The sequence below is a fragment of the Hypomesus transpacificus genome, chromosome 23, assembly GCF_021917145.1.
Source record: "Hypomesus transpacificus isolate Combined female chromosome 23, fHypTra1, whole genome shotgun sequence".
Taxonomy (NCBI): Eukaryota; Metazoa; Chordata; class Actinopteri; order Osmeriformes; family Osmeridae; genus Hypomesus; species Hypomesus transpacificus.
Window position 1 is genome coordinate 14,207,193 of NC_061082.1, and position 25,818 is coordinate 14,233,010.

At 42.3% G+C, this 25,818-nt stretch overlaps 1 protein-coding gene across 5 annotated transcripts in view; it reads left to right on the forward strand.

Moving 5' to 3' along the window:
* Positions 1 to 11,314, forward strand: part of pms1 (PMS1 homolog 1, mismatch repair system component) — a 68,838-nt gene extending 57,524 nt beyond the window's left edge. The window contains exons 12-14 of one of the 5 annotated variants that reach the window (XR_006958049.1): positions 8,316 to 8,476; positions 8,798 to 8,975; positions 9,907 to 9,993. Coding sequence is in view for 4 of the 5 variants with exons in the window: in XM_047046822.1 (XP_046902778.1) it covers positions 8,316 to 8,476; positions 9,907 to 10,137 (392 nt within the window). In the remaining variant the exon portion in view is untranslated. Of the gene's footprint in view, positions 1 to 2,645; positions 3,358 to 8,315; positions 8,477 to 8,797; positions 9,669 to 9,906 lie in introns of those variants that run through there. The other 4 variants (XM_047046822.1, XM_047046823.1, XM_047046825.1 and 1 more) reach the window with 4 other exon arrangements.
* The last annotated feature ends 14,504 nt before the right edge of the window (positions 11,315 to 25,818 follow it).

Here is a 25,818-nt window from a genome sequence, read left to right on the forward strand (position 1 = left end):
CACACATTTTGCACTTTCCGGTTAATGACACAAATACACTGACACATCTTTTGTAGTTGTCATTTGTGGATGTTTGTACATCTGTCATTACTGAATTACTTTAACAAATACATTTGTTCAAATTGCATGTTTTGTTGTGTTTTAAAGGTCCCATGGCATGCTGTTTTTGGATGCTTTTGTAGCGCCCCACCGCCTATCATGTATATAGAAAGGGAAGTAACTAGATGGGACGTTTGAGTTATTATTTTATCAGACCAATCTTTAAATGCCTATAAATAAATAGGACCAGACACTGTAAACCAAACCATTGATTTAATTAGAAGATTATAGATTTTGTTTAGAGTTGTTTCAATTTCCAATGACATTGACCAAAATACATCAATTAAACAAATATTTAATACATAGTAATCCACATGAATGTCCTTTTTTTAAAAACTTTTTTTCACACCAGTTTAATACTGTGTACATACAATAATAATCTTGCAATGCAATACAAAAACAATATATCACATTATATATATTATCTTGAGAAAATGCAAACAATTAAATATACTTGAATATGTAATAGTATAGTATAGTATTGTACTGACATGTCACATACATCAGCGGTCCCCAACCTTTTTTGCGCCACGGACCGGTTTCATGTAAGACATATTTTCACGGACCGGCAGGAAAGATAGGCCCTGGACTTTGATCCAAACTGGCCCACCAGAACCGGCCCCCGTATAGGCCTAAGCAACCACAGCTGCTCTGCTAATGCATGCACATTCTGGGTTTGATGTAATCCCATTTAGCGACTTTCACATCTAATGCGAGCGCGCCGAGGGCCCGAGAATTTATTTTTTGGCTGATTTGAGTGAACTTTTTGGGGGGGAGGTTTAACATAGCGGTTTTTCAATTGGTAAAACCTTGTCTAGTGAATGTTATGTCTTTTGTCTCTTAATCTTTCAGCCCCATCTTTACGTTTCTTAGCCTGGTTTTCCATCGTAATATTGTTACTAGCTAGCTTTCGATCTGTCAGTCCCACTATTGTGTGTAAACAAGACTATGACTATACAAGGCTATGACAGTGACACCCGAAGTGCGTTCCTTATATCCAGTTTATTCCGTGATTTGGTTTCATTGCGGTCACGCGAGAAAATCTAGTTTCCCAAAGGATGTTGGAAATGGAAGCAGGGTTTTCAGTGCTTTTGTGGCGATCTCAGGATATTCAGCCTTCATCCAAAACACCGGCAGCTAGAGTTCTTGTCTCAAACAGGCTTCATTGAGTGGTAACTATCACGTGTCATGTGTCAAGAGGAAGAGTCGTGATTGTTACCGCTCAATGAAGCCCACAAACTTGCTAAAAAATGTTAATGTCTTTGCAGAGCTTTTTTGCTCAGAGGCCCGCAGAGAAGGAGAAAAATCCGGTAATTTTTCAGAATAACACGTCTTTCAGACTCTGATAATCCATTTAAAGGAAATAATGTTATTGTTTTTTTCTGTGCGGCCTGGTAACAAATGACCCACGGACCGGTACCGGTCAGTGGACCGGTGGTTGGGGAACGCTGACATACATGATACATTACATCTCTATATTTACATGTAAATACCTATACCTGCATATCAATACACATTCCTCATCCATCCAAAAGTAAAACATATAAACATCCAAAAGAATTTAGCGTCAATGCATTTCCACAAATAAAACAAAGACTTAACAACCACTAGTGTCTGATCACCCACACAACCTTTATGCGCTATTCACAGGCCTAGTCTCACGCATGCGCAAGTTAACTTGCAGTGGCAAAATACATAAAAAACGCAGGGCAGACATAACCTCAAACATAACAGTGCAGAAAAGCATCTGCTAATTAAAACTCAGAATACTGTTGATCCGTTAAACATCTTTTCAAAACAGCATGTTACCAACATTTCAGTACTGTACTTAAGGTTAAACATAGTTTACAATTTGTATTGGAACAGGTTAGCTAGCATACTATTAGCCAGTCAATCGGTCTTTGTCAGGTGACGTCACAGTTGCGAAAAACGAAGGGCATTATGGGAGTAGCCACCATTTTCCAGGTACGCATACAGCGGTGTTCAATGAGTTGGCTATTGATTCATTTAATTTAAGTGTCAAAATGGGATGTTCTTGTTGCCTGATCGGCTGCAATAGAAGATCTTACGATAGCAAAGGTCATAAACCTCACAACGGGGACATAATTTTTTCCTTTTCCCACTTCGAAGAAAATATGGGGCAACATGTAGCGGATCGCCTGGGATCCAGCGGTCCAGCGCAAAAACATCACTTTTGCTAACATATCGCGTTCAATGTATGTTTGCGCTCGACATTTTCATAAAGGTAACATATTTAAGTGATGTTGACAAATGTGAAATATCTAACGTTACATCCACGTGTAGTTTTGGACGAATTATGTGGCACAGGAGATGAATTAAAACAATGCATGGTTGATTATGTTCAAGTTCAAGTCTTTTATTATCGGCGAAACATCTTCAGTTTATACCGTTAAATGTCATGCAATCGTCTTATAGGCTACAGGGCTGTAACATATATGTACTTTTACTTTAGTATAATTTCTGACTAATAGTAACCCTTCTGGTCCCATGTAATGAAGCTTAAACCTTTTTTAATGTTATTGCAGGTCAACCAGCATATGACATGATGGAGACAGAAATAATTTGCACCAACACTGCACGCTCTGCAAGGCAGTGTTGACCAGCCTGACCAGCCTTGCATTTACAACAAAACATGAAAATATTTTTCAGAAATGTGTTGTTAATAGTTTTCTTGTGATTTAGTTTGACAGCTAAATGGAAACAAAAATATATATAGGTTTAATACTTCAGGTGTATTAAAAGTCATATTTTGACAAACTGCAAATCAGTGATTTATCTGAACAGAAAATGTATGCTTAAGTTAATGTCAGTGAAATTTATATATTTGTGCATGTACTGACATTAAAGTCATTTAGTCGGGATGTAAATCCGCATGGATCTATGTCTTGAATGGATGACAATTTCTCAATTACGATCCCTAGCATTTTTCGTAAGTTTATCGCAGTACAGCCATTTCTCAGTTTTGTTGTGCTTCTCCAGTTTAGTGACTTATTTGCTTGTTATCTTCAGTAAATTCTCATCAGTGCTCATCGACTGCACATTAGCTGTACCGGGAAAATGGCGGCGCGGTGACGTCACACAATTTTCCGTGTCTCTACCTCAACTTTTTTCTTCGTCTCTCCTTTTTTTTTTCTTTCACTCCCATGTGTACTGATCTCCTTTACTGTGTTTGTGGTTCCTCCCCTTAACCAATTAAACAGGTAAACCCTGATTGACAGCTAGGGTGACCAAATAAACATATCCAATGAATAATATGTTTTAGAACTATATATCTTATTTATTACTGATGACCATTTATATTTTACCGCTATGAACTACAACTTAAAGTTAAAAACATATGTGGATTAAATATGAAATACTTTTATTTTGATCTAATATAAGTTTACCACCCGGGCTACACTTTTATATAGGCCTTAGTGGTCCCCTAATAGACAAATTATCACCCTACGTCACACAACGTCAAGCAGGCTCAACTGCGCATGTCGGAGGCAATAGACGAACTTCTCCCGGGTATATACACTTGGAGTGTCGATCAGGTAGCTAATTATATATCTCTGGCCACTGGATTGCAGGACTTGATATAAACTTTTCGAGGCACTTACATTTACGTTTCACGATGCACAAAAGTCACTTGTCCCCCCAAGACCTTTAAAAAGCCTGACCGAGTGAAACGGGCAAAACTAGCCTGGCTAACGGAGGTCGCTTTCTCAGGCAAATGACGAATGAAACAGGCTCGATTAAGGAAATGCTGCATCTTCAGCAGGCTCGTATCTACAAAAGGTAGTCCTCCCTGACGTTGTTGCTGTAGAATGGAGTAAAATACAACATTGTGAACACAATGCTAGTGAGCGACCCGAGTCTGACTCTTGAGGCTAACGTCAAAACAGTATAACGAGGGACGCAGTCTCACTCAGATTGCCAGTTTTACAGAAATCACAAAAATAATTGGCCCAGCTGGCTAAAAGCAGAATTCCCATATCTCTTGAAAGCAGCCCTGCTCGACTTATTTGGTGTCAAATCTTTTGGTGTAGAATTGACCGAACTGTAAAATTATGAACTTGACAATTATGTGACATGACACGACCAAGACAAGACACATGGCTGCTGGTCTACCGGGTGACATTCTCACTCAAATTTCAAGACTTTCGTGACCCAAATCAAAATTCTGATGTGACAGAGATCAATGGGGAGTCGCTTTCTTTCTTATAGGCTATCCTCATTGACCTTTTTGGTCTTTTTAAATCTAACTATTTGTACTATCCATTTAATCCTCTAGCCATTATAAAGGCTACCTTTCCCGGTTTTCTGCCACCATGTTACGCGCGCACATCCCAAATGTTTACAAAAATAATTGGTCTATACTGTATCTGAAGTCTCTTTCTGGAAATTCAGCCTTGGTGCAGAATTCCAGCCACTATGAGCAGTCCCACAATGAGCTTTCCTTAGGACATGCCAATGTCTGTGTCTGTATCTTTAAATGCTGAGGAAGAGAAAGGAGGGGCTGACTGCCATGCTTCGATCGTTTGCAAGCCATGATGTCTCTTGAGGAAAAAACAATATCGCACTCGCACGGTCGTAGCTCATTTTCTCATAGGCAGACCAAATTCTCTGTGCGGGCAAAGCAGAGAGAGGGGAGGTAACCTTTCCCCTTATGACGACATAAGGGGAAGATTCCAGATCCGCCCATCTGAGCTTGCATTTTCTCAAAGGCAGAACAGGATACCCAGGGCTTAGTTTACACCTATTGCCCCTAACAAATACCCCATATTACAGTTTTTCTTGATTGCTTAAATACATTTCTTGAAATTATGCCTCCTTTTCTCAAAACTCCAAACACAAATTCATAACTTCTCACCCAATTCCCCAAACTTCCTATTTTCTGGTCAAAATTAAACTCTTCACACACACACTACAACATAGTCTTACACACCGGTGAGATCAATTCAAAACACTACAAAAAACGATAATAAGTTATCAGTGTTGTGCATGAACGCGTTCATTTTTATGAGAACGATGAACTGAACGAAACTTAATGACAAATAATGAATTGAACGGTGAACACGTTCATATTATCTGAGGTCTAGCTGAAACGTTATGGAATGTTTTTCTCCTGAGGAGACGATGTCTAAATCGAATGCTTGCACCATGTCGTTGCTCAGTGCCCGTAAAATGTTCGCTATGTAGCCTAACCTAAACCAACTAACTCGACTTTGCACTACGCTGGCTAAGCTGGCTAGCTTCCGTTTCGGAAAAATAACTCACTGCTGGGAGCGTCGGAAATATTTTGAACTCACGCACCATGACCATGTGAATGCATACATGTCACAAATGAAATGACACAAATGACATAGGCTATATGATCATTTATTTATACCTTACCAAAATTGCAAAATACAAATGTATTTTGTGCCATTTAGTCCAGTGCTTCTGTAGCTTTCAGTGGTTGTTTAATGTGGCTTGTCCATATATTAAAGCAATGAATATAACAAATAATAAATAATTTATATAGCATATTAAAATAAGAAAATAAAGACACATTTATGTTTCGGCATGGCTACAGATGTCATGTGCTGTTGTAAACAATGCAACTAGTGGAGGCGGTAAGGTGCTCAGTGTTGCCAGATTGGAAATGCCAAAGTATCATACCAAAGGCTCAAAATTATTGTAGTTGGAGGCTAATGATCGTGCATCTGGCAACACTGAGAAGGCGGTCGATCAATGACAGTTTTCTCTAGTCAAGAGCTCGCGCAAGAAGGTGGAGCGTAAGGGAGATACACTTTTCAAAACTTGTAAGGGCGTAATAATTAGTTTGTTAAAGACATAGACATATATACATGTATATATGTCTATGGTGAAAGACCCAGAGAAACACAAACATCCGATGAGACGAAATCCTGGACGTTTTTTGGAATCCCTGCCGGGACGCATTTTTTAGGTCTTGAAAAGAGGACATGTCCGGGTAAAAGAGGACGTCTGGTCACCCTATCTAAGTGTTAAAAAACAAGTTAAGTCTTTCATTCTCACTTTCCACATTAAAACTATGAAATGAACTGAACTATGAACGCGTTCAGAATTTAAATGGTGAACTATGAACGTGAACGATTCATATTTACTTGTATGTACTGAACTTTGAACGAGTTCATGAGAGGTATGAATGTGCACAACACTAAGCTATGTTGCTGGGGGTTATCCCCCTTAAAAAACCTTTTCACATGATGAACACAACAAAAGACACAACAAATGTATACATTTGCAAATGTGTTACAGGGTCCAAGAATGGCATGGAAGTGGAGTACCCCTTGTTGGCTGATGGCCGTGCACATAGTGACGTTCCCTCCTCGCTGGCCAGGGACATTCACAATAGCCCGATGGCCAATTATGTTCCTCCCCCTTCTCCTTCTTTTGGTCAAGTTAAATCCAGCCTCATCAATAAAGATAATCTCATGGGGAACAGGCCGGCTTTCAATCTCTGCAAAACACATGAAACGCAGTAGAGTAAAATACTACCCTGAAACACAGTTCAAGAGGGCACAAATGGCAGACCACCATATGTACTTAGTGCTACAGTATAAACTGCTGTACTGATATACTGTGACAGTACACAATACTTAATAGAATATAGAAACTCATACTTGAACATATTCCAGACGTTGGTCTTCCACTCACTCAGGGACACAGTAGGCCTGTTTCACCCGGAACCTGTGCTTTCGGAGGATACGATAAATTGTAGAGAGGCTGATGGCATTTATCCATCGAAATTGGTGATTGTCAATCACTCTCCTTTGAATCTCTTGCAGGCGGATTCCATTGTTGGCAATGACCATATTTACCAGCTCCCTCTCTTGCTCCTCCGACAAAAGCCTTACGTTGCCTGTCCACTGCGCGGAGCGGGCAGCGCTGGCTTCTTATTTATTTTCAATGAAGCCGGGCATTAACGCTTGCGTAGTGCATAGTGTGCGTAGTGTTGAAAGCTGAAATATTCTCAATTTTATGTAAATGAGGAGCGTTAAACGCTAGCGTTGGCAAATCGGATTGGTTTCTTATAACGTAACTGTTGGTCATGGTAAACATTTCTAGGTTTCACAGTTTCAAGATGGAGGAGAAACTAAACGTGTGTGGCTGCACACCCAGTCCTGTTCAGATCAAAGTTACGTAATGTGGCAAGACTGAATATAAGATAATAAATGGTGCAGGGTTGCCGATGTTGTCGGTGTCCCTGGTGTGTTTTTTATACTTTTAAATTCAGTCTTGTCATATTACTAAAGGTGTACATCTTCACTGATCTCCCGATTCGAGTCAATTACGATGATCATGTTGCCGATTTGATTCGATATCTCGGTGCATCAGGATGTGTCAAATACATTTTATTAAAGCCATATAGAATATTTGACTTGACAGAATGCATTAAGATACTGAATAGTTCAATATAATACAGTTTTCTATATTGCTTCATATGGTTATTTTCATCCAAAAATACAAGTAGTAAGATACAAACTAAAATATTTTTTATTTAACAAAGTCTGAACACTGCAGACAGTACACACACACACACACACTTCATAGCTTTTCAAGCTTCAAAAACAAAACATTCTGCATTGCTTTAATAATAAATAAATTGAATACATAAAACTACAGCACTGAGCACATGGCACTTCCTGAATGTGCCAAACATAACAGAATATGTAAACAGAAAAGTTGTTAGGCCTGCATTAAATTGTAAACAGAAATAAGTATAAATTTGCTTTGACGTTGTTGAAAAGACCAGGCACCATTTTTTCTGAAAAGGTGCTACGCAATGGGATCTTGCATATTAAGATCAACTGAACTCCAACAATTGACCCAGCACATGCATCGTAACCCCAACGCAAATATATCCAATACATTCATCCAATTCAGAATGTTTACTCAAATAATTACACCCAGTATGTGACTTGCGTTGTTCACAAGTCTCTTGTCTAGAGTCCAAGTCAAGTCTGAAGTCTCAAATTCTAGATTCAATCTCTAACCTCTTCACATTTGTTCTTCTTTCCTGCCTGATATTGTAATAGTCATTTAGCACTCTATTTGGCCCCTTGCTTGTTTGACTTGGTTCGCAATCCAAGCATAAATCTAAGTATTTATTCATTACTCTTTCCTGAAGATAGCTGTTTGTCTCTTGAGTTCATTAATTCTCATTCTTTGTTTGCTTTGGCCAGAATCCCTGTCTGCAGAGAGACAACTGGAAGTGACAGCAATGGCGAACTGCATACCTTTCTACGGTATGGAGGACCTTAGGGAGATCCTGGCGACTGTCCTGCATAGTAATGCCAAGACAGTGGGAGAGTGCCGGCCACTCAAAGTCACCAACTACTTTCAAGTAAGGAAGTTATGTTGGAAACCTGTAAGCTTGCTAACATATATAATATTCTGTTTATATGTCCTCGAATAGCAGCACAGCGTTCCTTCATTGTCAACCATACTTTATGATGATCAAGTCATGCAGACTTTGTAATAGTCTTTATATTATCCAAAACTACGGATGAACCTATAAGAAAATTACTTGCTGATAGAGATTGCAAAAGTTGATGTTATAATTGGCCGATACCGATGGTTTCACATTTTTGTAACTTTATACCAAAAATAAAATGTTTGCTTCTGATGAGGCTTCTAATTTCAGCTCATTTAATAATGTTTTAAGGGGGATCCAAGACCATGGAGAAGCAGGTAGTCAGGAGTCAGCAGACAGATATACAGGGTGTCACGGCTGGATACAAGGAGAACCCAAAAGCGGAGTGCGGAACGGAAAGTTTATTAAAGGACAACTGAAATCTCACAAGCAAGGCTCTGGAAACAAAACAGAAAGGAAGCCGTAGAAGGTAACTCAAAAAGGGGTTATCCAAAAAAGTCGAGAAAGGCAGGGTCCGAGATCGGGAAGGCAGTCCAATATGTCCAGGGAAGAGTAGGGAAGCGGCTCAACATAGCTGGAACAAAATAATGTATCGCAGGATATGGAACTGGTCTTTCCACATCACAAAACTCTGGCAAAGAAGGAGCGAAAACAGAGGGTATTTATAAGTGGTGTAATCAGCGCACAACAGGGAACAGATGGGGAGAAGGAAAAAGCTGCGGACAGAAAGATGCGTTTCAGCTGAGCGCTGCCATGAAGCACAGTGACCACTAGGTCACCCCTCAAACCCTGAAACAGGGCAAGGTGATCACAGTGGACAACAGCTGAGTGATTGCTAAAAGTTGTTGAGAGTGCAGGAAGCCAGGAGAAACAGACAAAACTAGGACCTGAACACACCCCTGAGAGACAGAAAACACTAGGGGCAGGGAAGACCAGGATAACTTAAAGAGGGGCATGGCCATGGCCAACACACCAGCAATTTGACATTTGTTGTAAAAGGTTTCGAAATGTTTACTGTGAAAGTGCTCACCTTAGATCATATGGCTGCTTTGTGTATGTCATTGACACATTATTGCACATTATTAGAAAACTGCAAGTGGCAGCTCGGATCTAAGACGGATTTGAGAGACCGCAGATAGAGTGCGGCTAGTAAAGAACTTTGAGCTGCAATTCTTGTATGAAAAGTACTATATAAATAAAGTCTTACTTACATGACTGGAGAAAAAAGAAAAAAAACGAAGCATGATACCTTTTCAGACACCACCAATCAATAATATTGGTTGATGACCGATTAATTGGTGCATCCCTACTAAAACATTTTGCATAATTGCTATTATGATGTGACGTAATACTGATCATATTGACTGTAAAACATGATTGTGTGTTGTGATGTGTGTTAGGAAGAAGCTGTTCGCTTGGCCTGTCAGTTGCCTGTAACTTTGACTAAAGAGGATGTAGAGGACATGCTCTTACGGAAGAAACAGCAACTTGGAGAGACAACACAGACTTGCATCCATGGACACTCATTTCTTACACACTTATGTGATGTTCCTGACACTGAAGAGGAGGCTATGGCTTTAGTAACGGAAAAATTCACCAACAAACCATTATTTTACAATAAGTTTACCTGATTGACTGCCAATTCCAACTGCAGATTTTGTATTTTATGTTTTACACAAACCTTGACTTTCTTGAGCTAATTGGATATCAGATCAAATAAGTTGTGTACAGTTAGTTCTCCTGGAAATGGTAGTGTTATTACATGTTATTCTATGTGGAGCTGCAATTCTTTCTGCTTTTTGTGTGCGATACTTGAAAATATCTAAACGTATTTATATACCTGATTGCATCAATAAATGTATAATGACTTCCTTGTATCACAATGTATGATTTTACTATTTTTGTGAAAATACTATAACGTGTGATGGAATATGGTGTGAAGAGCTTCTCTGAGCTGTTTTCAAATTGCCAAGAGCTTGTAAGCATTTCATCATGTTGGCTTTCACAGAGAACAATATCCCCCTTATACAGGAAAGGGTTTATAGATTGTAGTCACTTTGAAAACATTTGCTCAAATTGTATATATCCATTTGTAAAAGTAGGCTACTTTCATGTGTTTGTAGACAAATGTTATTGGACAGTTATAGCAAATCATATCCTCCAGTCTGAAAAAGATAACACTTTGCAACAGCTTGGTAATATTTATTGCCCTGCCTGGTTAAAGAGAGTGTTTTCATTGCATCCTACATCTCTGAATATCTCAGTAAAAATGAAACGTTACAGTTGAATTGGTCCAAAACACCTCAGCTATATATTGCAAACAGTAGCATTAAATATGTACTTGTTATGTGGGGGTGTAGCTGGCCAAGCAATCCTCCCGTAGGTGGTCATCTGTGTTACTAAGTCAGAGGACATTTGCCAGTTGGCATCAATTGTGAGCATGAAAGCAGAACCTTCAAGCAACAAAGTGACAAACGATTATAAACTGTAGTAGTTTCCCTGTGGAAAAACAATTGGGCTTTGTATAACTAGGTGAGGCTGCTGTAAAGTATGGAGAGTGTTCATGAGTGTAACCATGTTGACTTGGTTAAAATCACTTGGGATAGATGGTCCCCCCAAGGGTAGATGGTCAGTTCAAAGACTGACCATCAACCCCAGGGGTGAGGAACGTCTGGCCTTTGGGCCGTATACGGCCCCTGAGGCTGTGAAGTAAAATATTAATTAAAATGTTTATGACAACAAAATATAAAAGGTATGTTTAATTTTTGGGCTGTGATAAAAAAGCCAATCTAGAACGTCATTACAATTCGAAACATGGCAAACTTGTAAGGCCAAATGCGTGTTAATAAAATCAATGCCTTACGATGGTGTTTGAGTGCTCAGCAAAATGTTTTCACAAAACCTCTCTGTGATGGGACAAAGTTGTCCAGGCAAGCTATGAACTGAGTGAGGCAATTGCGAAGCACCTGGACCTAATTCAAATTGAATTAGAGAATTAAAATCAGTCTTTTTCAGAATTTGTCAAAGACTGCATTGTTAAAGCCGCACAGTTACTAGCACCAGATTAACTTAAAGTATTTGTAGATCTCGAAGAACAGTCTCTGACCGGATTATGGACAGGGCACAAAATATGCGCCAGTGATTTCAAGTTTTCTTTCTTGGCCTGTGATGAAACAACTGACATAACGATTATGGCTCAACTTGCCATTGTTATCCGTGGTATACTACAGAGTTTGACACACGGAGGACTTGCTGTCATTGTCACTCCAGCCATGATGGATCGTAAAAGGGGTTGACGGCATTGGTAAAAAAAGGTGATGGAGATGAGTCAGCTCAGTCTGGATGCGAATTATTTAATCATATGCCGCTGGATCATACATCTGGAAAACCTGTGTGTACAGTCCTTGAAGTTCAACAATGTGATGTCAACTGTTCAAGGGGTTTCTCAAAGAACTTGAATCAGAGCATGTGGACCTGGTGTACCACTGACAGCGGCGGTCCTAGCACATTTGGCGCCCCGGTCGAGTTTGTCACTTACAAACTCCCCACCGTCTCAGCAAGCAGGGGTGCCTGCAGTTAAGAGAAAACCGCGCAGAGATTTCTTTCTTTTAAATGCTTGTGCGCCCCCACGTGACATGAAAAAATGCTGCCCGTGCCTAAAACAGCCCCTGACCACTGAAGTGCGATGGCTGAGCCGTGAGAACATGTTCTATGAGTTGAGAGAGGAGGTCAAATGTTCATGGAAATAGAGAAAGCCTGTTGCAGATCTCAGCAACAATTAGTGACTGTGTGATTTAGCTTTCACGGTATAGGTATACCCTTTAAAGAATACAAATATGCATATCATCTGCTGTGCCATGTAGGGAAATACTGTGGAAATTATATTTGAAGTTGTTTACTCCAGTGTATATAAAGCCGCTTGTAACTCATGGCCTGCACTCATCTGACCACTCTCTGCTTCGACTGGTTACATGATCCTGTACCGTTCTAGTAAACCAAGTAAACTCTTTTTAGTTGTCATGCATCTTTCTGGCCAGCGACTGACATCATCCTAACAGTATCTAGGCCCTGAACAGTTTCCCGTTTTGAGGAACCATGCATTGAAAGTGGCGTCTGTTTGGAATGACTTACTGCAGCCAACAGTTGTTTTCCAAACTTACACTTGCAAAAACTCATCTCAGTTCAAAATTCAGACTCCAATCTGGAAAACCAGCCGCGAGTGGCAACATCCTCATGTCCAGCGGACATTCCACAACTCAAAAGCAGTTTCAGCCTTCGGATTAGAATGTAAGTTTCATCTGTTTTAAAATGTTGATGTAGGTGTATTAATTAAGGTTGTGGCCCGTGCAGTGGCATTTTCAATAGTAAAAAAATTGATGGGGCAACAAACACTTAGAAAGATATCATCAGGTTCATGCACACTTTGTACCGAATATGACATCTAAATCTTATTTAGGCTATATGTAGGCTATATCATCTTTGTTTGTATGATATATACTTGTGTAGAGTGTATGTGTGAGAGAGAGAGACTCTTGACTATAAAGACACCTTTAATGGACAGTCAAAACTGCCAGCTAACCGCCAGTTCAGTCAAGACACTCACGTATTAGATTTGACAATTTATTGATAACCATGACATGGAAATAGGTTTGACTTTAGCGGAGTGGATGATCTAAGGGAAGCACTCCCTGCCTCCTCGATGCGACACATACATACATGAAATATGAGGCAGGGACATAGAAGAAAGTGGACAATACACAGTTAGTTCGAGCAATCACAATAGAGGTACCTTGCATAGTGTCAGATTTGGAATCCTTCAGGACAACAGTAAACATTCACTGAACAATACCAGTGGTGAATTCCCCTACCGCAAAAACATTAGAAGGCTGTATAACAGACTCAAGAAGAGTATTATCGACGTAGGGCCCGAAGGTCTCTTGTCTCAAGTTGGACACCAGTAAATAGAATCAAATCAGAATTTATTTGTATAGCCCTATTAACAAGCAAGGTCTCAGAGGGCTTCACATACGCCCACAGAACTGCCCCTAAATCGACCTTAAACCTCAGTATGTAAGAGGGTTAGAGTGATAGGTAGATGTTATCTTTGATTCTGAATACTGCTTTCTTAGCCCGTTCATCAGCAGGCAAATAAATGGGCTCCCAAGCAGGATGCCTGCTGAGGGCTCCTAACACCTTACATTAAATTTTATACCCGATACCAGTGCTTTAATAGATGAAGGATGCAACTTCATGATTCGAAGCAATGGGCGATGAAAGCGCACAACGCAGACGTGTTCACAGGCATAGTACAGACGGGACACAACCACGTGGCCCTGGGGCACGATGCATAGTGGAATTTAGATGCCCCAGCAACGACAGCAGGTCACGCCTAGCCATAGAACCGGCGCCCGAAACGGCCCTCATGACACTGTGACGTGTTCCAGTTATCCAAGGGTAACGACGCCCGCAAGAAAAATGCTGTCAGTGAATGCTGAGGTGAATGGGCCTACTACGGTCTACTCAAAGGACAGCGGAATGTCCAGGTAATCAAACACGTCATAAACACCGAGATGCAGTGGGCGGACGGAGACAATGGAAATCACTACCAAAATCATCCAGCAGGTGCAACGATGCCACCTGGTGCTCGTTATAAGGATCCAACACAGCTCTTCCGACAGCGTGTTGAATTTGCACGGGCCGCTGCGGAAGCCGAACACCAATCTCACCGAGAGTACAGCTTGCGCTCCACCTACGCCGATTAGATGCCACTGAGGTATTCCGAAACCATAGCTAGCTAGCTTTAGTTCCTTCCTAGCAAAGTACCTAGTATAAAACTCATAGCATGCTACTAACCATCTAGTGTTACTCATTACCCTCTCACCATTACATTGTGAAGCCACACCAGCGTCGGTGCATAGAGCTAATCTATTCGTCAATCGAAACATTCCATTGAAATGCCCAAAATCACACATCCATGACAGTAGCCTACACTTGTGGGACCCACACTCAAACGATCAGATACTTGTGACGCTACTCATAAACAGGTTAAAATGACAAAATCACGTAAAGCACTGGCTCATACATTCCGATATTGGTTCCAATTGCGCAGTTGTATACTTCTGAATGCCATGGTAACGATCAAACAATAACAATCGATTCAAAGAGCCGGAGATACACAAACCCTTTCTATTCGGGTATGTGATTTGCCAGCCGGTGGTGTCCTAAGACCCGGTGTAACAGGCCATAGTATACCCCCAATCCGGACTATACCCGGGGTTAAAGTTGCCTAAACTAGATTAAACCCTGGGTATATTATAGCGTAGGCCAATTCATACCCCCCAAGCCAGATTATAAGGTCCTTTGTGCATCCACAGTACACAACTATACCAAACGTAAGGCCAAGAGTGGTGCTTGAGACACTTCCTTTCTGAACTTGAAAGTCTTGGTCTGCTTGTGTTTCTGTGAAATGTCATCATTGTCTGGTTCTTCACATGGTCTTTTGAGTGTCTTTTGCTTTGGTCTGTCATTGGCAGAGTTACTGGGAGAAGCATCAGGAGACTGGGGTGGTGGAAAAGCCTCTTCATCCTGGTAAATTTCAAGGTTGCTGGCAGGGTAGGTGTTCCTCAATATCTTGTCAATGTTATTGTTCTTAAGTTTTACTCGTCCCTTGGTCAAGGATTCCACAACTAAGTAGGGTCCAATCCAGCGTGGTTCCATCTTTGAACGTAAATGATTAATACAGCACTGATTCTTGATATAAACGATGGAGCCAGCAGTGATTTCTGTTTTGCTGTTGTGTCGGCGATCAAAGGCACGCTTCTGGTGTTCCTGGGCAGAGTGGATGTTGGTACTGACGGTTGAGTGGAGCTTTTTATGGATGGTTGTCAGTGTATCCAGCACATCAGGATTGGCATCATCTGAAAGGGACATGGGGTCCACAGTGTCATCTTCTGAGGGTTTGAGGTCCATAGGAAGCTTTCCGTCCATACATGACCTCAAATGGAGTGCACTAGGTTGAGGCATGCACTGATGTATGATAGGCAAACAGAACACCAGGGATTAACTGGTCCGAGTTGTTTCTTTGGTCATTAACAAGCTTACTAAGAGACTCTTTGAGTGTTCGATTGTCACTTTCCCATTGGCCATTTGTTTGTGGGTGGTAGGCAGATGAAATGCGGTTATCTGTTTGAAAATGCTCCATCAGGGTGTTGATGATTGAGTTCACAAACTCTCGTCCCTGGTCGCTAATCAGTGTCCATACAGCCAAGGCGGAAAATAACAGAGTACAAAAAATGTGTGTACTGACTTGGCACTTTTATCTGGAACAGCTGTTGCTTCAGTCCACTTGGAGAAATGATCAGTGGCAGCAACTATATATTTGTTGCCATTTGATGTTTCCTGAAGGGGACCGATCATATCGATCCCGACTAAGCTCCATACTTTTCCAGACACTGGTATACTGTTGAGTGCTGGAGCCTCCTTGCTGATTTTGGGATTTGTGACAAAACATTTTTGACAAGCTCTGACATGTTGTTGAACATTGATCTTCATTCCCCTCCAGTAATAACGGTCAGAGATTTTGGCTAACGTTTTATCTCTGCCAAAATGCCCACCAGAAGTTGAGTTGTCATGACAGGCCTTCAGGATATTTGGCAGACGGCTTTTAGTGAGAACATCCTTTTCCCCATGGTAAAGAATCCCTCCTTTTGCTAAATTGCTGGGGTCAAATTGACTCCAGTGGGTAATTTCTCTATCTGAGTTGAGGGTACCACAGTTCTACAGTTAAGTACTGCACCTTTATTTATCATAAGAACAAGAGCTAATATGCAAAATAAACAAACAAAGAAGTAAGTAGTACAAATTAACTTTGTCTCAAGAAGGAGTCAGGTGGCTGAGCGGTTAGGGAATTGGGCTGGTAATCTGAAGTTCAATTCCCAACCGTGTCAAAATTACGATGTGTCCCTGGGCAAGGCACTTCACCCTACTTGCCTCGGGGAATGTCCCTGTACTTACTGTAAGTTGCTCTGGAAAAGAGTGTCTGCTAAATGACTAAATGTAACTATTCCACTCCCTAGCATCACACTTTAAGGGTTACAGTGCAATCCTTCTGGCCTTCCTTACTACAAAATGTCATCAATCACATCATCGTATGAAATCTGACCACCAATTCTGGCCTAGGACAGTTTATCCCCTGGGGTATACTCTGGCCTGGAGGGGTATAGTATGGCTTAGGCTATTTTACACCCCCGATACTTTGGCCTAGGACAGTTTATCCCCGGGGTATACTCTGGCCTGGGCCAAAGTATACCTGGGTTTAATCTGGGCGGGGATTCATTTGGCCTGTTACACCGGGATGGCGGATCAGCGGAGCCAACACTGTCCCTGACCTGTCCTCCAGCGGGACGACTCGAGCACTCATGTCCGCCAGAGAACCTTGATGTCCAGAGGGGCCGACAGCAACGGGTCTGGACGGGAGGTGCGATCGGGGCCAGGCTTCCTCCCCTGACCAGAGCCCTCTTAGCGATCCTTGATGGTAGGCAATCTCTGAGCCAGACACGAGCTACGCCGAACCTGGGTACCCGCCTCGTCGCAAACGCCTACCTGTCCGGAAAATCCTACCAGGTCTCCAGGGGAGGCAAAGTGTCTGGCCCCCGCCAGCTCTCCACTGGTGTCCCAAAGGACTCTGTCCTTGGCCCCCTCCTCTTCTCCCTGTACACCACCTCACTTGGACCGATCATCACCTCCCATGGCTTTTCCTACCACTGCTACGCTGATGACACGCAGCTGTACCTGTTGTTCCCCCCAACTGATCCGGGGATCTCAGCTAGGATTGAGGCCTGCCTCACAGACATCTCCGCCTGGATGACCAAGCGCCACTTCCAGCTGAACCTCGCCAAAACAGAACTCTTCACCATCCCAGCCAAGCCCTCCATCTCCCATGATCTCTCAATCACCCTGGGATCGGCAACGGTGACCCCCTCATCCTCTGCCAGGAACCTCGGAGTGACCATGGATGACAAGCTCTCCCTTACAGCCCACACTGCTGCTGTCTCCCGGTCGTGTAGGTTCACCCTCTACAACATCCGGAAGATCAGGAGATACCTGTCTGAGCATTACACCCAGCTGCTAGTCCAAGCACTTGTCCTCTCCAAGTTGGACTACTGCAACTCGCCGGTCTCCCAGCATGCGCAACCCGCCTTCTCCAGAGGATTCAGAACGCAGCGGCCCGCCTGGTCTTCAACCTACCCAGACGCTCCCGTGTTACCCCGCTCCTCAGGGGCGGACTTACCCATTAGGCAACCGCCTGGGGCCCCCAAGTGCCAGGGGGCCCCCAGCTGACAAGGGGCCCCTTGAAAGACTCCATAAAAATACTATATGATCAATAATAACTATGATAATAATACAAATCGATGAAAAGTCATGACTTTCCCCAAAAGAATCAACAAAGATATCAACAGTGCGTTTATTCTATTTTTGTCAAGGCAGGCTTCCCCTCCCACCCGATACTACTGTGGACTGTTCCATCGATTGCAGTTACTGCGCAGCAAAGCACGTCATATCAGTTAGCTTAATATGAGACAGTAGAAGAGTGAAGTGAATCAAAAAAACAGGAATCGTAGGAAATGTCATTTTCTCTTCATTGGTATCCAATGATGCGGCAGCTAGCACAAGTGCTAGCACTCAGTGAAGTTTGGCTAGCAACAGCAGCTAGGCTAGCTTGCTCGAAGCACAATTTACTGGGGTCAGCTTCTCCACGCAGGGCTCTAGAGTCTAGACTGAGACCAAATTCGGCATTGTTACTGACAATGATTAGCCTGACGTTGTCATACTCATAATTCTAGTCAGAATATGAGTCTGAAAACTCTCCGTTGGGCTGTGACTATGGGGCGTGTGTCAACCGAGCTCGTAAAACAAATCTTCGCTCAATTGGATAGACCTACAACCAATCAGAGCAACGTAATATGTTGTTTGTTGAAAACAAATTCAACCCAAGCGCTCTTTGGTGACGTTGTTGATTATGTTACTGTTGATCATCTGTCCATCATCGTATAAAGCCCGCCCTGACAATTTAATTGGTCTGAACAGCTCCTGTTCGGATATAGTTTTTCCGCAATCGAGCCCCTCCAGACCCAACTTCCCGACCAAATTTTTGTTGTGGGCGGGGATGAGTTGGGCTGGCAGCCAGGCTAGACAATGATCGCTTCCAGCAAACATTTTTTTAATTTACCCCTAAATAAATGTCAAGCTTATTTACGTTTTTGGGGGCATATTTTCAGTTAGCAGATGGTACTGTTTGAATTGCGATTCCATCTGAAATACTACAATAGCTTAGCCTGACGTTGTCATACTCATAATTCTAGTCAGAATATGAGTCTGATAACTCTCCGTTGGGCTGTGACTATGGGGCGTGTTTCAACCGAACTCGTAAAACAAATGCCTCTTCGCTCAATTGGATGGACCTACAACCAATCAGAGCAGCGTAATATGTTGTTTGTTGAAAACAAATTCAACCCAAGCGCTCTTTCGTGACGTGGGTAATTACGTTACTGTTGATCATCTGTCCATCATCGTATAAAGCCCGCCCTGACCATTTCATTGGTCCGCCCAGATCCTGGTTTTATATAGTTTGTCCCCAATACGAGCCCCTCCACACCCAACTTCCTGACCACATTTTTTTGTGGGCGGGGCTAAGTTGGGCTGGAAGCCAGGCTAACAATAGCTTGTTTCAAAAGGGGTTCTTTAATATGAGCTAAATGCTTGAAAATATCACTAGAAGGGAAAAACTTGAGGTGACATAGAGTCATAGAGGTTATGACCGTTTCACACCGGATTGCCCAATATCTTTGTTTGATCCAACTTTTCTTGCAGGGAAAATGAAAAGACAACCGTTTCATTCTACACTTCACTTTTTGTATTTTGAATTGTAAATGAGCAGCAGCAAATGTATGCTTTTAAATCTATGCAATCTTCATAAATAGTAAATACGCATTTTTATATAAAATATACAGAAATATCAGTTGTAAAATTACAGTTAATAAACTGACTCATCAGCAACCGACGCTAACAAGCACACCCTACAATTTCCCCAGAAATTGTACCCTCTAGTAATTATTATTATTATCATATTAATAATTATTATATGGATTGAAAAGAGTAAGACTAGGAGTTAAGGGGGCCCCATGCCTGTCTTCGCCTGGGGCCCCCAAATCACTAAATCCGCCACTGCCGCTTCTCATCTCCCTTCACTGGCTACCCATCACGGACCATATCAGATTCAAGACCCTGGTACTGACCTTCCAAGCGGTGAACGGGACTGCACCCGACTACATCAAGTCTCTCCTCCAGCCTTACACCCCCACCCGCCACCTACGGTCTTCTTCTCACAACCGTCTGGTAGTCCCACCGCTCAAGACCGCCCGGTCCCAACACAAGCTCTTCTCCTGCCTGGCCCCCCAGCGGTGGAATCAACTCCCCACCTCCATCAGAGACACTGACTGTCTCCCCACCTTCAAGAAAAGGCTCAAGACGCACTTGTTCCGGGAATACAACGGTACCTAGTAATGATTTGCTGGACATGATGTTAGTTTCCTCCAGGATCACAATGACTCTTGCTTAGAGACTTGTTGCTCTTGTTGGTTAGCTGTAACTGATTTAAAATTATTGTACTCTCTGTGAAATATTTTTACTGTTGCTAGCTTTTCTACAGGTACACTCTTGCACTTTTTTGAGGTTCATGTTGTTTAATTGTAACTTGTTTAACTACATGCTCTTATAGTTCTTCCCTCTGGCACTTATTTTAGTTTTTTTCACAATGTATGCTTCATGTTTGGCTACCCGTAATGTTTGGGGATATCTAGGTATTATGATCAGTGACCTATGCACTTTTGTAAAGCTCTCTCCTGGAAGTCGCTTTGGATAAAAGCGTCTGCTAAATGAATACATGTAAATGTAGCAAAACAGGCAAAAGCAACCGCCAACAACACAGGAACACGAACAGTATCGGCAACAGCACTGATCGTGCGTATCCGAGCGACCTTTTTATGCCATCTTATCAAACGAGGCCCAATGGGCTTGTGCTGCTAACATAGGTGTGGTAATGAGTGGATGACGAGTGCTGCCCGAGTGCCATGCCTGAACTAGCTTCGCTCATGAATGTAAAACCAAGTAATCAAAAAATCATCTGTGGTATGATGAGGTTGACCATGCAAAATGAAGCGATGTGGTTCCTTAAAAAAATAAAATAATTTGTGGCTTTATTATCTCTTATGAGTTTTTTTCTTGCAAATATACTACTTCTTTCTCTGAATATTGCCCCCCTCCACCGGCTCCGTATATATATTTTTTTACATTGGTCCTAATACACGGTAGTAGACCAGAGACGTGCATTTTGTCAGAGGGAAACCAGAGCTCTGCTGGTGTTACGTTGTAATGTTTGTAGTTCCGTTGATGCGACATAGGCTATTTTCCGCTTGTGATTTGTGGGTTATAATAGAAAAGCATTGGATTGTGCAATGCAAAATGCGACCGGAAGTAGCAGGACATCCTGGTATTGTTGGCATAGTGCATTTAACTGTATTGGGACTATTTTAGTATGCAAGAAAATATTTTTTATGTAATATGAATATTGAGACGCAGCTGGTCTCTTCCTGCTCCAGCCACAACCTGCAGGTAGTGCGTCGGAAAAATTGAAGATGTAACCTTTTTATTCTGTATAAAATTATACTGTGTTAAGCTTTATGTGCAAAGAGAGGCCTACCCCCCAATCTGAACTCTGGATAACACTAGGTTTACGTAAACAAGGGGACCTGGGCTTGACCACTATCTTACTGGAGAGGCCATAAAAGAGTTAATCTTATGGTCAAGCTTGGAGGGATCAGAGAGCACACACACGCACTCACATGTACACACGCACGCACACACGCGCCTGGTCTATGCAAGGGAGCCAATAAAAGAAGAGCCATGGAACATTTGCATGCCTTTGTTTTAACCAATGACTGTCAAGAGCAGTTTCTCTTTAAATAGGTTGCTTGCACAAAGGGGGTCAGATGGCTGAGCGGTTAGGGAGTCGGGCTACCAATCAGAAGGTTGCTGGTTCGATCCCAGCTGTGCCAAATGACATTGTCGCAAGGCACTTCACCCTACTTGCCTCGGGGGGAATGTCCCTGTACTTACTGTAACTCGCTCTGGATAAGAGTGTCTGCTAAAATGACTAAATGTAACATGCTAGCGGACAAACTTTGTAGCACAATGGCGTGTGATGCTTGATAGATTAATATTTCTGACAAGTGACACCTTATTCACCGTATCACCTTATTTCCCAATGACCCATCCATTTCAGCCACTAGATAGGGTTGACTCAAACACGGGAGAATGAGAAATTGCAAACCTAAACTAGAGAGGGTACAATTTCTGGGGAAATTGTAGGGTGTGCTTGCTTGCGTCGGTTGCAGGTAGGTCAGTTTTCCCATCTAGTGATATTTTCAAGCATTTAGCCTACTCATATTTCATAATTCATTAAGAACACCCTTTGAAACAAGAAGCCCCCTTGAAACAAGCTACTGTAACAACGTTGTCACTGGCAGTATTTCAGATGGAATTGCGATCCAAATAGTACCGTCTGCTAACTGAAAATAAGCCCCCCAAAACGTAAATAAGTTCGATATTAATTTAGGGGGACATGGCTAATTCAAAAGCAGTTTGCTAGAGGCAAGCTAGCTGCTGTTGCTATCCACACTTCCTTGATTGTTTGAAAGTGCCAGAAATGGGGAAAAGGGATAATTACGGTGGCCGACATGTGCAAACACGCTACAAATAGACAAAGTACAAGCAAATTGACAATACACAAGCAAATTAAGAAAACATGTATTTGACCACACATGCGCAGCATTCAGCAAACGCGCTGCAAATATAGAAACGCGCTGCAAATACACACAACACAACCAAATACATAAACACGCTGGAAATATAGACACGCGCTGCAAGAACGAAAACACGCAAACCCCAAAAACAAATCAAACAGAAAAACGCTGCATCCAGATAACACAGTGGAAGTGCTCCAGGCCAGTGGGAGCGCTAAATAGAAGAGCGTGATTTTAGAACCAGAGAGGGCAGATGAGAAGTTTGTTTTGAATAGGACCAAAATCAAAGTAAAGAGGCGACATAAAAAGGTTAGTATTCATTTTTACATGTGCCCCTCCTCTTTGACAGTTTTTCAAAAGACTTACTTCGATGTTGGTCCAAACTTTTCATATGCTCTCTCTTTCTCTCTCGCTCCATGGGGCCGAAAATCAAGATGTTCCACTTGGCTCTCCCCATAGAGGCCTGGAAACTTCCGTTGTGAAAACTGGATGCAGCATTTTTGGTTTGCGTGCTTTCGTTTTTGCAACGCGTTTATGTACTGCAGCGTTTTTGGTTTGCGTGCTTTCGTTTTTGCAACGCGTATTTGCAGCGTGTTTATGTATTTGGTTGTGTTGTGTGTATTTGCAGCGTGTTTGCTGAATGCTGCACATGTGTTGTCAAATTAATGAAGATGTTTTCTTAATTTGCTTGTGTTTTGTCTATGCATGTGTTTTCTTAGTTTGTAGCGCGTTTGCACATGTTTGCCACCGTAGATAAGGTATAGAACGCCGGTCATTATCGGGAAAATAAGCCCCGACAAGGCGAACAGCACCCCGACGCGAAGCGAAGGGGTTTTGTTTCGCCCTGAAGGGGCTTATGTTCCCAATGATGACCGGCGTTCTATACATTATCCCGCTTATTATACGGCTACTTGCCAACAAAAATAACTTAACACAGTGTGTCTTTTTACAATGTATTTGTTACCATTCGTATTGTTGATCAGCAGAGAAATAGTTCGCCAAAGAAATGGATAGATGGAATGGAAAGGAGCATTCTACATTATTAAGAACAGCCGTGTAATAAGACATAGAGCTAATAAAGTTTAGCCATAGCTGTGGCATTGAAGACAGACGCGGTATCACTCAAATTCCAAGTTTTACACAAATAAAAAAAATATGCTGACCCGCTGGCTGTCTTCACAATCGCCATATCTTTAAAACACTGCTCTCCATTTGGATGTAGAATTGACCCTGTACGAAATTAAGAAAATAACGCTACTCATCAGACGCAGATCGACAACACTGTTGTCGATGAGTGTCAACACTCGTTGACAACACTGTTGTTGCTGCCGCAATCGTCAATGGAGACTGACGGTGCTCTCACGTAGCAAACAAATCAAAGTTTTTACAACAACCTACATTAAAATCTCACCACCTGGCTGTCTTCACAATAGTCATATCGTCATAAAATGTCCCTCTTACTATAAAATTAGCTACGAAAATACTACTACGACGCTTTCTAGCATGGCTGCCGCCTAAAAGACTAGGCGGTCTCACGGGCGACCCGCACTCGCTCAAATTACAAAGAGGTTGACGACCTAAATCAAACATCCGAGATTGCAGTTCCACTCATTTGCGTGCTAGAACGTCTCTATCACGTTGTATCCATGCATTGTTGCTAACGTGTGTTGACGTGGTGACGTAGCTAGCACAGATTATCCTTCGTCGACTAAAGGCACTTTGACGCCACAAAAACGTTGTAACCTCCTAAACTGTGCAACGGAACGTAAATCCCAATACAAGCAACTCAATCGCTACCAAGACGAAACTTGTGACACCTAGGTTGTCTATGTAGTCCAAATATTGACAAAGTTTTAGAGGTGGGAAAATAAATAAATAATAATAATAACTAGAGAGCATACAATTTCTGGGGAAATTGTGAGGATGTGCTTGCCCCAGCTGCCCATAGTCTCCTGGTGTTTAAATATTTCAAAAAGCATTTAAATGTATGACTGCAGTTCTGACCATTGTGTTCCCTTGATAATAATTTTGTAAAAATTACATGTATCACTCAGATGGAGGATAGGTGATACTGGTAAGGAGGAGGCCAAATGTAGCTCGTGAAGATGCAGCGCTAGGTAACTTATTAAATTGTAATCAGATATAAACAACTTGTTGGTTGCCCAACAAGAGGAAGACACGGCATTTGCTTCTTCAAATCCTTAATCCTCTCGAGGCAACTGTTGCACCTGGTTATGAGGTTGTAGGCTATGGGACATCTAATATTGCATTTGTCTAATTATGTGTAGGACCGTATTTCTCAAGTGGTAGGACGTTTTGATTCATAAGAGCATCTAAATGTAGCCTATCAACGTCAATATATTAATGTTTTCTGTTATTTTTAAGCAAGCTCAGAGACGTATGAACGTAGAGTTGCTCGCTATATGGAGTAGCCTACCGTATAGCCTACCCCGTGAGCTGAGCTCGCAATGGCTAGCCTACGTGACGCCGCTTTTTATGACACACTTCAAAGATGTAAAGATGGTACCATTTAACCCTGTAAGACCCCATGGTTGTAAAATTACAACGGCACTTTGAACGGTCTAATTGCTCTTTTTTTTACATTATGGTTGGCTCTTAAAAGAGCCGTTGTTGTGTGTGCTGTGGCTAGCACAGGAGTCGTCGGAGACCGTCTTGGATGTTTCCCAAGAACACATTGTTTCCAACGTGATCAAGGTGGACACCGTCGGGTCGGTACATCCCCACGAAACCGTGTCGTATTTGGGGGTGTTGAATGCTCCCCATCCCAAGGTCGGCCAGGAAGCAGACACCGCTGCGTTGACTCGACGTCTTGCCCTGTCGATACCAGAAGCGCTGGTGCTCCTCTGATACCTCCAGACGCAGCGTTCCAGGATATCCGAAAACACCAGCAGAGTGTTTGGGAACATCTCCATGATGGCCCCAGTTCTCGCTTCATCCGCCTCGTCAGGTCCAGCCCGGTCACTTGGCTGAGGTCGTTTCCCCCGACGTGGAGCACCATTATGTCCGGGCTGGGAAGCATGCCACGCTTCTCACGGAGCTTAGGCACAAGGTCTGCCCACCTCATGCCCCTCACCCCTACCCATTCAATATGGTACTCCAGTGCAAGGTCGGGGTACAGTCCGACCTCCTCCGCGTGCCGCGCAAGCCAGTAGACCAACGAGCTACCAACGATCCAGATGTGGGGACGACTTTGGTTTTCCATGGTGTGATATGATCCAACATCCAACATCTGCCTATTATATACTAGCTGGCTTCCCGTTTTTTCTTTTTCAAGCAATGCAAGGCTAACATCTGCCTGTTTATTTGCTCCCTGTGTCTGTGTTGTTTTTATTCACAATATTCCCATTGGTTGGCCTTGAAGACAAATAGCTCTCTATTATTTCTGAGACACTCGCGTCCTATTTTGTAATTTTACCGCCCTGAATGGCATCA